The sequence below is a fragment of the Motacilla alba genome, chromosome 5, assembly GCF_015832195.1.
Source record: "Motacilla alba alba isolate MOTALB_02 chromosome 5, Motacilla_alba_V1.0_pri, whole genome shotgun sequence".
In the NCBI taxonomy this organism is placed as follows: domain Eukaryota; kingdom Metazoa; phylum Chordata; class Aves; order Passeriformes; family Motacillidae; genus Motacilla; species Motacilla alba.
The window spans coordinates 16,623,293-16,636,636 of NC_052020.1; the positions used below are offsets into that span (position 1 = coordinate 16,623,293).

Below are 13,344 nucleotides of genomic sequence, written 5' to 3' on the forward strand. Positions count from 1 at the left end.
GTAAGGAACAAGATTAGTGCAACTGGAAAGCAGAGCAGCACAAATTCAGACCTTAGGTGCACCAAATGATGTCTGTCAAAGTCAGTCATTTAAGCAGTTGCCTGATATTACTTTTTAATATGCTGCAATTTGTATTTGAATTCTCCTATCAGGACAAAACCCCCAGTTTTCAGCCATGTGATCATTTCTCAGATTTTTAGAATATACAGATTCTATTGATAAAAAGCAAAAAAAGAGAGAGAAGAAGCAAAGCAATTGCATTTCTTACCCATTCCATATTTTACAAGCTTAATCCTTTGTCATCCTTTGTCAGGACAATCCTTTGTCATCCTTTGTCAGGACATTTGGCAGTACAGTAATATAACTAAAGCAAAATAATTTTGAGAATTCATTTAAACACAATACTTTACCAAGTTTGTTTCTTTCCCATGTTCCATTGCTTGTGTCAGAATAACAACAGAGTTAGAGTAAAAAATTATGAGGGACATTGAACAAATTGCTCCACCAGTGGCAGCACAGTAGTAATTGTCTATGTGAATCCAGAAGTTGTGAGAGTCAGGATGAATTGACTTCACAAGGACATAGGTGCAGTTTTCTTTAAAATTGTAATATGCTCCATCAAAAGTCACATAATGCTCATTTCCCCATCCACTGCAAATACCTAGAAGACAGAATGACAGGCTTCAAGTTTGACTTCTGAACTACCTGTAAGTACAAGCTGGTTTTAACCTTTTTACTCACTTCCAGTCAGAGACAAAATATCCAGTTTGATAAAGAAAAATGACTCTAGCAAGGACATCTGCTTTTAACAGACAAGATTTCAGATGGGATTTCCGTTCCTACTGAATTGATATGACTATAATATAGATGTTGACCAGATAGATTTTCTTTTTTGAGGCCCAGCTGAACATAACATAAATTTCAGGAATTCTCCCACCACTTACACTGACACTCAGAGACTTCACAGCAACCAGTTTCATCGGAGTGTTTTGTGAACGGGAAACCATTGACACAGAGTTTCAGTTGCTGAGGCGGGCAAGTCATGACAGACAATTTGATATTGTTTCCTTCTCCCAGGCAAGTGGCAGTATGGCAGTTTCCAAAATTCCATGTTTCATTAAACTATTAATTATTGAAAAAAAAAAAACAAAAGGAGGAAAGGCAAATAACAAAGTAATGCCACAAAATCTTTAAAATCACACACAGCAACTACATTCTGTTCAGTTAATTGTCTAGCATGGCAAAATTTGGTGTCTACACTGGCTCTGGAAACCAGGCAATATGAACCATATAGGAATAAAGAAAGCCTTGATATCTACTTTTTTTGGTATATATGTTAGGGCCCTGATAACTTCTGATGGTAGGATGCTGCCAGATGTGGCTTCCTAGTCTTTGTTCAGCTTAAGTAGCTCTGCTCACATACAATCATTTAGGTGTTTCAGGTGAACAGAAGAATCTTCAACTTATTCATTCAGTGAGGGGTTTCTGGCATACTTCTAAATCATCTCATTCAGCCACACCTACAGTCCAGCTGTAGTGCTGGATACCAGCATCAGAGGAGAACACCGAACCTTGGCTGCAGGCAATGCATGAATGGTAGAACAATGAATGATGAAACATCTTCAGAGTCTCTCACCTTTCTGGGAGGAGTGAGTGCAAGACAATCACTCACAGAAGTCCTTGTGGGAGCAGGAACTTGGTTTGTTACACCAGGAGTAGGTGTTGGTGGACAGGTTTCAGAACGTGGATCACAGACCTTGAGGGTCTCAGTATGACCAGTTTTACACTCTGCCCAAATTAATTCAAGCTGACATGATTTATTGCAGATGGAGTAAGCACAACGACCTGATACATTCACTGGCAGAGAAACATTTTCTCCTGCAAGGGCAAAACCCAAGTGTTAGCCTGAGGCTGCATTCTCAGCCCTGCATTTAACTATCTGTACCCAACAGCCATGCTCTGGGGACTGTCTGTCTGCAGCTCCCGGGATTCAGTGGCTGAACTGGACAGCAATTCATCCAAATGGCAAAGACTGAGGGAGGGCCACAAAGCCTAATCTGAAATTCTGCTCTTAGATACATTGGAAGGAATTGAAAATGAGTACAAGAAGAGCCAATACTGAGTACATCACCAAGTGCATCTGCTGTTCACAAACACCAGGAGGAAAGTGAAGCAGGAGATACTAACAGAAGAAGACTCTCCCCCTCCCCTGCTTTTTGGGATATTATTGTCAGTTACAAGCTCATGTTCAGCAGTTTGGGATCCAGGGCTCTTCTGACATCAGCAACATTATGAGTTTCCTTACACCAGGGGTATTCAAACCAGAACAGAATTATTTGATGTGGGAGAGGAGTACTTCTGAAGGTGTTAGCTACAGTTCAAAGATGTAACAACTTCTGGTAATGTCCAACTGTGACAGGCAGAATGAGCACTTGCTGAAGCACTTTTATCTATCAGTACATCTTTCCATGTCAGATGTGCAGAAAAAACATTCCATGCTTTCTCACCTATTTGTATCAATTGTCCATTGTCATTGCAGAAGCAGGGAGTGGCTACCTCTGATGAGGGAGGTGCAGATGTTACATATTGCATATGTGGTTCTGCAGGAAATCAAATAAATTAGTATTTAAATCATCTATTACTCTACTTCCAAGCCCTACAACATCTCTTACATTCTCTACAACCACAAAAAAAATTTAAAAAATTAAATTTTTTTAAAATAAAAAAATCTATATTCTGTACACATCCACACTGAAACCATCCTCTCTATTTAGAAACACACTCTATTACACAGTATGGTGCTATAATACTACACACACACACCCTCCGACTTCTAATTATTTTTTTCCTATACATAATACAATAAACACCCCTTCTTCTGTCATTTATTCCTTACAATTTAATGTTTCTAGTCCTGCAGTACTTCACCTGACTTTGGAGAGGTGATTTCCAGTGGCAGTCCATTTGGATTTTTAATGCTTTCTTTCAAAGAAACTGTTGGTTTAAATAGAGATAGATCATGTAGACATTTTTCTACGCCACCTACAGTCTGCTTTCAATAATCCTGCCTTTACTAGGTACTACTCCACTGTCCTTATTCCATTTTTTAACATTTCCAGTAAATACCAAACACATGGGTTCACCACCATTTAGCTCTTCCACTCACATGAGTAGAGTTAGCTTCTCATTTCATTTTCTTTGTTGCCCTTGTATAAATTGCTACCAGGATTATATATATATAAAGATAAATATATATATATATATAAATCAGACACTTATTTTTATTTGTAAAAATCATGTGGCAAATTCCCCACTTTTCTTTATATCTTTTAGGAAAAAGAGATAAAGAAATTTTCTGATTTTTCACATTCCATTCATGCTGGAAAATGTCTTTGGAACAGGAGTTAACTGCCAGGAAGCTTTATTTTCATATTCCAGTGACCTGTATAAGACTCACTTACTCCAATGCAGAAAACAGTACAATAAAAAACGGAATGTGTTATGGGTGATAAGAAGGAGAAAAGAAAGATTTAGAAGTATGAAATATTGAGACTAACAACACCAGAGTGGCAACTGTGATATGGTCAAGCTTATTGTAAATGTTGTATGAAAAATTGCTGAATCTTTCTATTCTCTCTTAACCTCACTAATAGTAAGGTCAGCAAGAATCTATAAGATTGCACTTTTGGTCCTCACCACAAGACCCATAAGCTCTGATCCCTCAGTTTTGAAACTTCAACAGTCTTAAATTCTGTTGTTATCCTAGACATGCTGTAGGAATCTTTTCCCAGGATGGATAAATCTCATTACCATTGTGGACTTCCACAGAATCACCACCAAGCCTCTTATCAATCTAGTACCTTGTGCTGGTGTAGGTGGAGTTGTGCAGTGGGTAAGGGTTTTGATGATCTGTCCATTAGGGCCACAGACAGCTTCACCACACTTGGTCCCAGACACGTGGCTATACACAGTTTCATTTAAGGTATAGGTCTTCCCATTGTAGCAGCACAGGCAAACTGAGGCACCAAAAGAAAAAATGTCATGGCAACAGAGGACACTTGCAATATAAACACAAGTGAAAAGCAAACCAAACTCTGCATTTACCCTTCTGAATTACCTGGCTAAGAAACTTTCTTAGTTGCTATTTGAGAAGCTGCACTATGAGTCTATCTCATTTATTTGACTGTACATGTAAGAACCAAAGGAAGTGTATCTATTACTGTAACAAAATCAGCTAGGCTGCAAATGTGTTGTCTGCTGGGTCACCCTGGGTTTTGGGATGTGCTTTTTCCCAGATATGGGAACTGATACTGTACCTTAACCAAATGCATCCATTAGGCACACAAATATTTATCTAATAAAATAGCTATCTTGGTTTATTTTATTAAATGAATGGTCAGGAAACAGTACTTCTACAATATTTGCCCTGTTCTAAAAGTGCTTATTAAAAGAGGTACCATGAATGGCCTGCTACAGACTACAATATGTCTTCAGTGGCTACCAAGGAAGTGGAAAAGTGAAAAAGTGATATTAACCTGTGTAAGATGAATCCTACATATCACAACTGTCTCCTTCCTCCTCATGATTATCCTTTACACAATTCTTGAGGTCAAAGGCTGCATTTTGCTTATCAAAGTATATCTGTGCTGCTTTGCACCCACATATTAAACTATCTGTCCGGCCTCCTATTACCAGTATGTTTGCAGTAACATGTAATGTTGGGTTGTTGTAGTCCTGCCATCACTCAATGCATGGTGAGGGTGGTGAAAAGTTACCTTTGGAGTCTTCAGTACATAATTTCTCTTCAGGATCGCTGAAGAGAAAGAGTAAAAAAGAATTGTTTTATTGAAATTAATTTGTATATGTAATAGCAGTGTTTGTAACTGTACCTACTTTTACAAAAAAACTACTCCTGGATTTAATAGTAATTGCCACTGCCTATAAACATTAACAAAACATCTCCTAGTTTGTCCTTTCCAGTCCTGTTCTACCTTTCTCACCATCAACTGACCTACCATGAAGTGCAGTTGGGGAGGGAGACACACTCCCTGGTCTCCTCATCAAAATACGGCTTGTCAGGACTACACTCTGGGTAACAGCCTGGAAAATCAAACAAAGTATTTTTAGTCTGAGTTACATAGGCACAGGAAAGCACATAAATACCTCTACCAAATATAGATTTGATCTCCAAATGAATGTGATTCCAGTATGAATGTTCTTTTTACTACCAATTGTTTTTCCAAGTCCTCTTTTTACCTCCCCAAAGTTTTAATTTACTGCATTTGTCAACAGATAATTATTCTATACAAATTTACATTGAATGGTGTTTTATCTCTTCATATATTTAAAGGCAGCAGGCAAATGATGCTATGAATGGCATCATCACAGAGAATTAGCAAGGCATGGTCAATGAGCTTCTGGGACAGATGGGATAAACTTTCAGTCACCTTGACAGCTTCAGACATTTAAAACCAGACTAGTAGATGTGACACCCATAAACTGCATTAAAGTCAAGAAAGAATTACCTTCTAAACTGTACAGCAAGTTCCCACATTTCCCTTGTGGGTTCCTGCAGGTCCTTAGACAAGGGGCTCCACAGGGTTTGTAGAACCACTCATGTTTGTCAGGTGGATTGTAATAATCACAGAACACAGCTGGAACAGAAGAATAAAAAACATTTAGGTCTCACAGACTGGGCAGGGACTATTTTTTAAATCTTGTTGAAAAGATTTTAATAAGATAAACGTGATAAAAAGAGCTTGTTCAGTCACACATGCATAGCAATGTAAGAGTTCTGCTCCTCTGTATCCCGTGTGCCTGAGCACAAGGGGCAGTGCTTTCTTGTGTGCATTTCCCTGCAGTACTTACGGCAAATGGCAGGGGTTCTCCAGTTGATACAGACACCAGCTCTGCTGCAGCTCCTCGAGTAAGCAGCAACTGAGGTACAAAAGCACTCACAGTCTCCCACACTGTCACAGCCACAGAAGTCAGACACACAAGATTCATAATATGGAATTGGGTTCACCTGTCAAAACACCAACAGAGCTGTCACCACAGCTGTGTCTGCTGCACTGTGTTTTAATGAGGGAAAGGGCTCTGAATTTCTGTCATGTACAGGGTTTGTGACAGACTGGGATTGTCATGATGGAGCCATGATATTTTACAACAGGTAGTTTTCTATTTTCACCTGTCTGATAGAATTGGACTCTAAATCTTCCTATTCTCATATGTGTAATGCTGCCACTTAAAATGCCTTCTCAGTGTCATTTCTGCAGGACTGAGCTACCTTGTTTTGGCTTAGCACAACTACACAGTGTGTGGACTCTTCAACTGAGAGACAGTGATTGAGTGAGGAAATCCTATTTCCACTGAACTTCATGTCTCTTGTTTTTTAACTGTTGCCAACATAAAGTAACAAAGGAAATTAAGTCAAGTTTGTTTTTAAATTTTTTATTAAAGTTCACTGAAGCTTTGTATAGACATTCTACCTAAGAATAATAGCTTTGTTTCTGTTTAAATTAATTAAATTTGTGACTCAAATAAACTAAATAATTAGTCTCTTTAGATAACATGAATGAACTCCCCAAGGATCACCACACATACAGTCCTAGACTAACTTATCTCTACATTTTACAGATACCTAACTTTCTACTTCTGGTGGCCAACTACTATCCTCTATATCTTCAGTTGTTCAAAACAGGCACTGCTGCTTCCTCAATAATGTGCAACAGGTTTTATTTGGCACAGCTGTGAAGTTTTGAGAGAAGTAGGCGAGTACTACTGTGTAGTAGCTTTAATACTAAAAATATGCCACAAATGTGCTGCAAAACAGCAACAAATATCTAGTGTGAAACTATTGAGGATGAGAGAACAGGATTACCTTGCTGTGACAGGCTTCAAAGATGTTACTCTTAATGATGCTGCAGTGCTTTTGTCCCAGGGCAGATCTGAAAGGCTGATCCGCACACAGGTCTGTCATGTTTATATTTGAGCAGGTGCTTGTTATTTTCCAGCTGTTTCCAAACTCCTGGATGCTCATCTCCATGGACTGCCCTCTGGTTGTGAAGTCATTCCTTGAGCGGCCATCAAAGTCCCCACAAAGACCACAGACTTTTCCCTGTGTAAAGTGTGTAGGCACAGTTAAACCTTTCGTTATTTTGAGTGCAGCCCACTCTTTGACAGAAATAAACTACAGAACCTGTAATGGCAAAATAGGTGCAAGTTTCTAAACAGAAAGCAAAAAAATGGCATAGAAAAAGTTGGCCTTCAGGTGACCTAAACACTCCTAATGTGTTACCAATACTTCTAGCTCCAAATATTCTGGAGTGTTTTATACTGACTGAACAGTGCAATAAAACTCAAGATATGGCCTTCTTGATCTTTCTTCTTGTCCGCTAAACCAAAGTTTTTCCAAGCCTTTTTTCCCAAGCCCTGGAAAAACTGGGGCTCCAGCTCTGGATGCATAACTCTGACTTTGAAATCATAACTCCCAGTCCACCCCCTACTTACCTGGAAAGATGGTGCCACGTGAACAACAACAGTAGTCTTTTGGTCCCACATGAAGTTCATCCCTTTATTTGTTTCAATTACAATATAACCTCCTCTGAGGTCCACTTTATAATTTTTCTCAGCTCCTGGATCAGTGGCTATCTCCTGAATTCTTCCTTCCAACAGCCTTATTTCACTGTTCTACAAAGGAACAGATACATTGCATGGAAGGAAAACAAATAGAAAACTTAGCGCAACAGCACTGGCATTCTGCTTCTCATTCTTTGCCTTATTTTTCTGTCATCTTCACACTCTGTCTTGGTAGATAGGTGAGCCACAGTCACAGATGTACAGAGCCTACTGTCACACACAAATACAAACACACACACACACACAAATGCACATTCACAGAGTGTTGTTGACTCCTTGTATCTTTCCCCTCATCCACAGAAGTGTTCAATCCCTGTTAACATCAAATACCTAAGCCTTTCCTAACTTCCCTGCCTTAGCTTGCTGGCTGTTTGACTTCCTTAGGTACTTTTAGAAGCAACTGAGATGGAATGTAAGAGAATGATACAGTAATTACTATAAAATCAAGACTACAGCTCCTTGGTTATAACTAGTTCTAGACAAACCTCAAAAATCAATGTGATCTTTAGGGAGCAGATGGAGCGTGACTTCCCACAGGCGTTGTTCTGAATCACAATCCGAAAGGTGCCAGCATCCATGTTATTAGGGCAAAAATCCTTAGAAAAACAGATAACATTCTATTAGATCTTGTCAGGCAACTAGACCAGTCATAAGCATTTTTAGGAGCTCTAAGTGAACGGTACTCTGATCTGACTTCTTCATTCACTAAAACTATAGGATTTTGGAAGAGGCTGGTAGAAGATGGCCTGGTGGCAGATGCATATTTGACCAGGATTTTCAAAAAGAAAAACTAAGGAGGGAAATGAACTTGTCACAGCAACAGTTCCAAAAGGTAAAAATATATTTTCTTAAAATTAGTAAAACCAACTGTAATTTGGGGATGACAAAATGTCTCACTGAGTGCTGTCTCATTACATGCAATTATTGTATATGAGGCTCACACATTAACCTCTGCGTGCTTCCGTCACAACAAAAAGAATGTCAGTCTTGGATGGCTGATGGAAACACTTTTCAACACCACACCTATTCCTTTCCCTTGAAAATGCTGGAATGCCTTCCGGGAAGGGCAGTCCAACCAAGGAGTTAATCATTTGGGATCACACAGTGCCCTCTTGTGTCACTTCTGAGAGTCAATTTGCTTTGTTTTATTTGGAAAATCTCACTCTATCAGCTCTAGGTGCAAGAGGAGGGGTGGGGAGTAGGCCCTGCTCCGTAGTTTGGCTGTTTCGTATGGGAATGCCTTTTAATTACCCAGACTGAAGCCTACACTGTGGGCTGTGAAAAGCATATGGATGCAAAATTGAAAATAAATTGATACCTGAGCTAGGATATAGTCACAGTCTCCCAGGAAATCAAACTTCTCCCCATCAAAGCTCATGTAATGCCCATTTCCATACACAGTGCAGGTTCCCTTGCAGGGATTGTACGTGCAGTTCCACTGCCTTTTGTTGCAGGTGCTGGGAAGCAAAATGCAAAAAATAACAATGTTTGCATGAAACATGGGCTTTCCTTAACCCCAAACAGGGGCATGTAATTAAAAGGTTTGTTGGTTGTAGTCCCCTCTCAACTGTTCTAAGATCATGCCATAAGACACCATATCAATCAGAAAGTTCATGTTTACTATCCTGAAACATTTATTCTATGATTTCCTTCAAATGTAAGGTTGATGTTTCTGAAGCTGGTGGGGAAACAGAAAAGGATGGAAATTTTTTAACAGAAGATATTGGTGCTTGTTCTCCCCAGGTGCAGGCTCATGCAGCATGATGCAGAGAAATACTTCCCTTTTTATTTTTACTAGCAGCCCAATGGGTTTCATGATGAAGAGGAAGGCTTCAAAGCACACCCTGTCCAATGGGTGCACTATGGACTGACAGTTCTAACAAACTTTGCTATAAAACAAGACTCCCTGGGATAACATACCATGTGTTGCAGTCCACTTTGATGGTTTCCCCGGGTTTATAGAAGTGTCCTCCATGAACACATGGGCACTGATCTTTGGGAATACATCTTCCACTGCCATCCAGTACTAGTCCATCAGGACACATGCAGCCAGAAACACATTCTGTGACATACTGCACATTAGAAGATATAGGAGAAGACAACTTGTTAGTGCACAGAAAGAACAGGGAACCAGCAGAGGTGTGTTAGTTCTGGATGCCGAAGTTTTGGATTTTTTAAAAAACTCCTTAATTGCAAGCTAGTGGAAATCATGCTACAAACATGACAGGTACAGTACTAGCTACAGCTGCTGTGTTATCAGTGAAGCAGTTGGTGTGTGCCCAGCATGGCATGCTCCCATCAGTGCTTGATAAGGACAATCCCACATGCATAGCCCTGCTGCGCCGTGCCCCTGGTGGGAGGTGAACTCCTTACACAGTGCATGTCCTGCGTCTTGCAGCTTTTCTGGCACTCTGATCCAGTTGCTCCAGGACCTGCAGAGCTGCAGTTGAAGTAATACATAGGAGCTGGGCAATCTGCAGTAGGAGAAAACATTTCAGGAAGGTAATTTAGAGAGAGCAATAAGGAAGCCATCCGCAATTGCAAAACCAGCCAGAGATTTCAGAGAGCAGCAGGTGTCTATCATTTAAAATTTCTAAGAGTTTTGCTTCTGCCCAATAACAGTGAAGGGAGAAGAAGGCAGATAACTTCTAAGCTTTGGGAAATATCCTCTTCATCTAAAGAGTCTAGTAAGTCTGGTGACATTTTACAAAGACAAATGTTATCAATAACCAACACATTTCAGGGAGAATGGAAAAATGTGCAGAATACTAAAATGTTACAGAAAGTGAGAGATAACACAGGAAAACATTATAAATACTGGCTGACACCATAATGCCATTATTTAACAAAATCTCACCTTTCACTAAGACAGTTTCTCCAATGCAGTCTAATCTTCCTTGAATGCATTTGCTAAAGAGATTCCATAAAACAAAACACATCAGCTTTTTGCACTTTTCTCCCTCACCAGGGAGAAAGGCACTGCAAAGCTTCACTTGTCACATGAATAACAAATTCCTATCAAAACGAATATTTGTTACAGCTATCAGTTTCACAGACATGTATTACCATCCCCAGAAGGAAGATTAAAAGACCCAGCTCGTAAAATACTCTTTCTTCATCTGGCACTGGTTTATTGTGTGTTTTCCCTAAGCATCCATTTTCCACTCCATGAGATAAGACTAATACTTTCTTAAATAAGAGATCTCTTAAATTACTAAATGAATATGTGATTACAAAATAGTCTAGAATCCTCAGCTGGAAGCTAGAGAGAGAACATGTAGACATCTAAAGACAATAAAGAAGCCTTCCCCTGGTGGTTGTTTCCATTGATGCCTTAAGGTAGTTGAAAATGAGAATAATGACAATTGTTTTTCAATGCAGATGCAAATTAATTACACTATTTTTATTATTTCCCCTCCTCTCCCCCCCCCCCCCCCCCCCCAGTTTCTCTCTCTCTTTTCAAAAAAAAAAAACAGTTTAAAAACTGAGAATTGGGTGGTTTTTTTCATGGACCATTTTTATTTTTTAAATAGTCTGCAGGATGGTGTGGTAGTTTTCACTTTGCTTTTTCATTTCAAAGCCTGAAACTCCTCCAAGCCTTCTGTCTTCTAGAAAACTTGCTCCCACTGTTTGTGGATATTTTTTACAAAACAATGAACTCTGCAAGAGATAGATTACAAATATTGTTCTGCTTAACACATTTTCAGGTTCTTGCTTGCTAGCATGAATATGGGAGCTTAACATTTGCTGTGGCTGCACTTCCTGCCAGGGGAAGATACAATCTAGGAAAAATTTGCCATTATTCCTAACTGTAAAATGATGCCATTCATGGATTGGAGCAGAGACTTCCCCCATGAGCCCTGATGTCCCCTGATGAAGGCACAGAGCAGCCCTTGCATCATCACAGCAACTCACCACATGAGTTTATCCTCTTGGAAGGAGTTGCCGGGCTGAACAATCTTGCCTTTATAGTAGCAGGGGCAGTCATCTGGAGGCACACATTCCTCCTCATCGTTGAGGTAGGTGCCTTCAGGGCAAGCACAGCCCTCCATGGGTGCGATCCGGACCTTGCACAGCGGGTCGGGTTCGTCCAGCGAGCGGCAAGACTGGTTACAGTACTTCACACTATAGCCATAAACCATAGTCTCAGGACACTCCTCAGAGGGATCTTGGCAAGAGAAATAAAAGGGATGTATGGCCTTCTTCATGCAATCATCTCTCATGACTTTAGCATTTAGCCTTTCTGCACACTGGTAGCCATAAATGTGCTTTTATCAAACTACCAGACCTTGTCTCCCAGGATTCTGGGAGAATCTACTTGCATATCCTAAACTATATGATACTGAGCACTGAAATACTCAGCAGGGCACATATTTTTGCAATTTCCACAATTTACATTTCTATCCTATGTCAAGAACTGAAACCAGTAGCTTCTGACTTGTTAAAATTTTATTTTTTGACCTTTACTAATGATTTCTTTGGCTGGGGATAACTTAAGAAATTACCACATTTTGTAAGAGAGAAATTTTGACATTAAATGGCAGTGACAAGGAATTCTGCCCATTGATTGATGCTACCAAGAAAAGGGTGTTTCAGTTCTCACAGATGTCTTGAGGAAAACTCTTGTTGTCATCCCCTGGGGAAATGAGAAACAACAGTTTCTAAGATTTCTGGGTGAACCAAAGAGGTAAATACCATAATCTAAAGAGCTCAGCTAACCCTGCAAGACAGTAAAAAGCTGGTTAATTTTCACGGGCTGACAGTATACACCTCCACCAAAGGTCTGCCATAGAATCTGCAGTACTGACCCATAGGGATGACATTAAATTTTGTCAGGAAACATCACTCATATTAAGGCTGCAAGAAAGTCTGGCATCCAGATTTCTTTGAAATTAAGTGATAACTGGAGATCTAGTCATTTTGGGCCTCTTTCTAATTCTGTAGATTTAACCCTGCAGCAGTTTTTCAGATACACACGGATGCACTAGAAGGTACAGGGGTGTTGATCATGGGCACCTGTGCTAATCAGCTTTGCAGCAATGCTAAGAACTTATCAGCAATATGCTCCATGCTTAAATAAAGCTCTGTATGTTTTTCCAGTCCATGACCATGGCACACTTTTTTTAGATTAGTTAGTGTGCTAGGCTTGTGTACACATTCAAAACCAGCACCTCTACTGCCATAAACTGTTTGGTTTTCTGGTCCTAGCTGGAGTAAACACAATATCCCCTGTGTAAGTCAGGCAAGGCATATTCTCCTACTTTTTATTCTTTGAAGATACGGCAAGTGGTATTTGTAAGTCAAAATAAAAAAGATATTAATAAAGATGTTGAATATGAATTTATATCTGTCTCAATTGTTAGCTATGAATACAATAAAATAACATGCTTACTTTCTCTCTTAAAATTTTCATAGAGGAATAAGATCACTTTTGATAGACTGAGACTGGGAAGAGAAAGGTTATTTGATTGCAGTGCTCATGGTCACAGGAGTGACACACATCTAAGATGACAAATCACAACTGGTGGCCTGAGTGCAGAGAACATGAGCATACCAAAGATACCTTCAAGCTAGCTTGCACAGGGAGCACTAGAAAAACAATGCTCACCCCAGTGATCTGCTGGGAAACCACCAACTCCAGCAATGGCTCATGCCTCTGCTAAAGAGTGTGTAACAGGTATGCACAGGGTTTAACTAGCAGGATTT

The 13,344-nt window shown here is 39.8% G+C and overlaps 1 protein-coding gene across 8 annotated transcripts in view; it reads right to left on the minus strand.

Annotated features, from left to right (window-relative positions):
* LOC119702198 (mucin-5B) overlaps positions 1-13,344 on the minus strand; it is a 43,968-nt gene that overhangs the window by 11,616 nt on the left and 19,008 nt on the right. For 7 of the 8 annotated variants that reach the window (XM_038139821.1, XM_038139819.1, XM_038139822.1 and 4 more), the window contains 18 exons: positions 11,554-11,806; positions 10,496-10,548; positions 10,012-10,112; positions 9,559-9,710; positions 8,957-9,095; positions 8,124-8,234; positions 7,510-7,689; positions 6,881-7,117; positions 5,869-6,025; positions 5,526-5,654; positions 5,016-5,100; positions 4,776-4,813; positions 3,861-4,016; positions 2,929-2,994; positions 2,508-2,600; positions 1,637-1,878; positions 945-1,122; positions 411-661 (listed from right to left, as the gene is read on the minus strand). In XM_038139821.1, coding sequence (XP_037995749.1) covers positions 411-661; positions 945-1,122; positions 1,637-1,878; positions 2,508-2,600; positions 2,929-2,994; positions 3,861-4,016; positions 4,776-4,813; positions 5,016-5,100; positions 5,526-5,654; positions 5,869-6,025; positions 6,881-7,117; positions 7,510-7,689; positions 8,124-8,234; positions 8,957-9,095; positions 9,559-9,710; positions 10,012-10,112; positions 10,496-10,548; positions 11,554-11,806 — 2,621 coding nt within the window. The remainder of the gene's footprint in view (positions 1-410; positions 662-944; positions 1,123-1,636; positions 1,879-2,507; positions 2,601-2,928; positions 2,995-3,860; positions 4,017-4,775; positions 4,814-5,015; positions 5,101-5,525; positions 5,655-5,868; positions 6,026-6,880; positions 7,118-7,509; positions 7,690-8,123; positions 8,235-8,956; positions 9,096-9,558; positions 9,711-10,011; positions 10,113-10,495; positions 10,549-11,553; positions 11,807-13,344) is intronic. The other variant, XM_038139823.1, reaches the window with a different exon arrangement.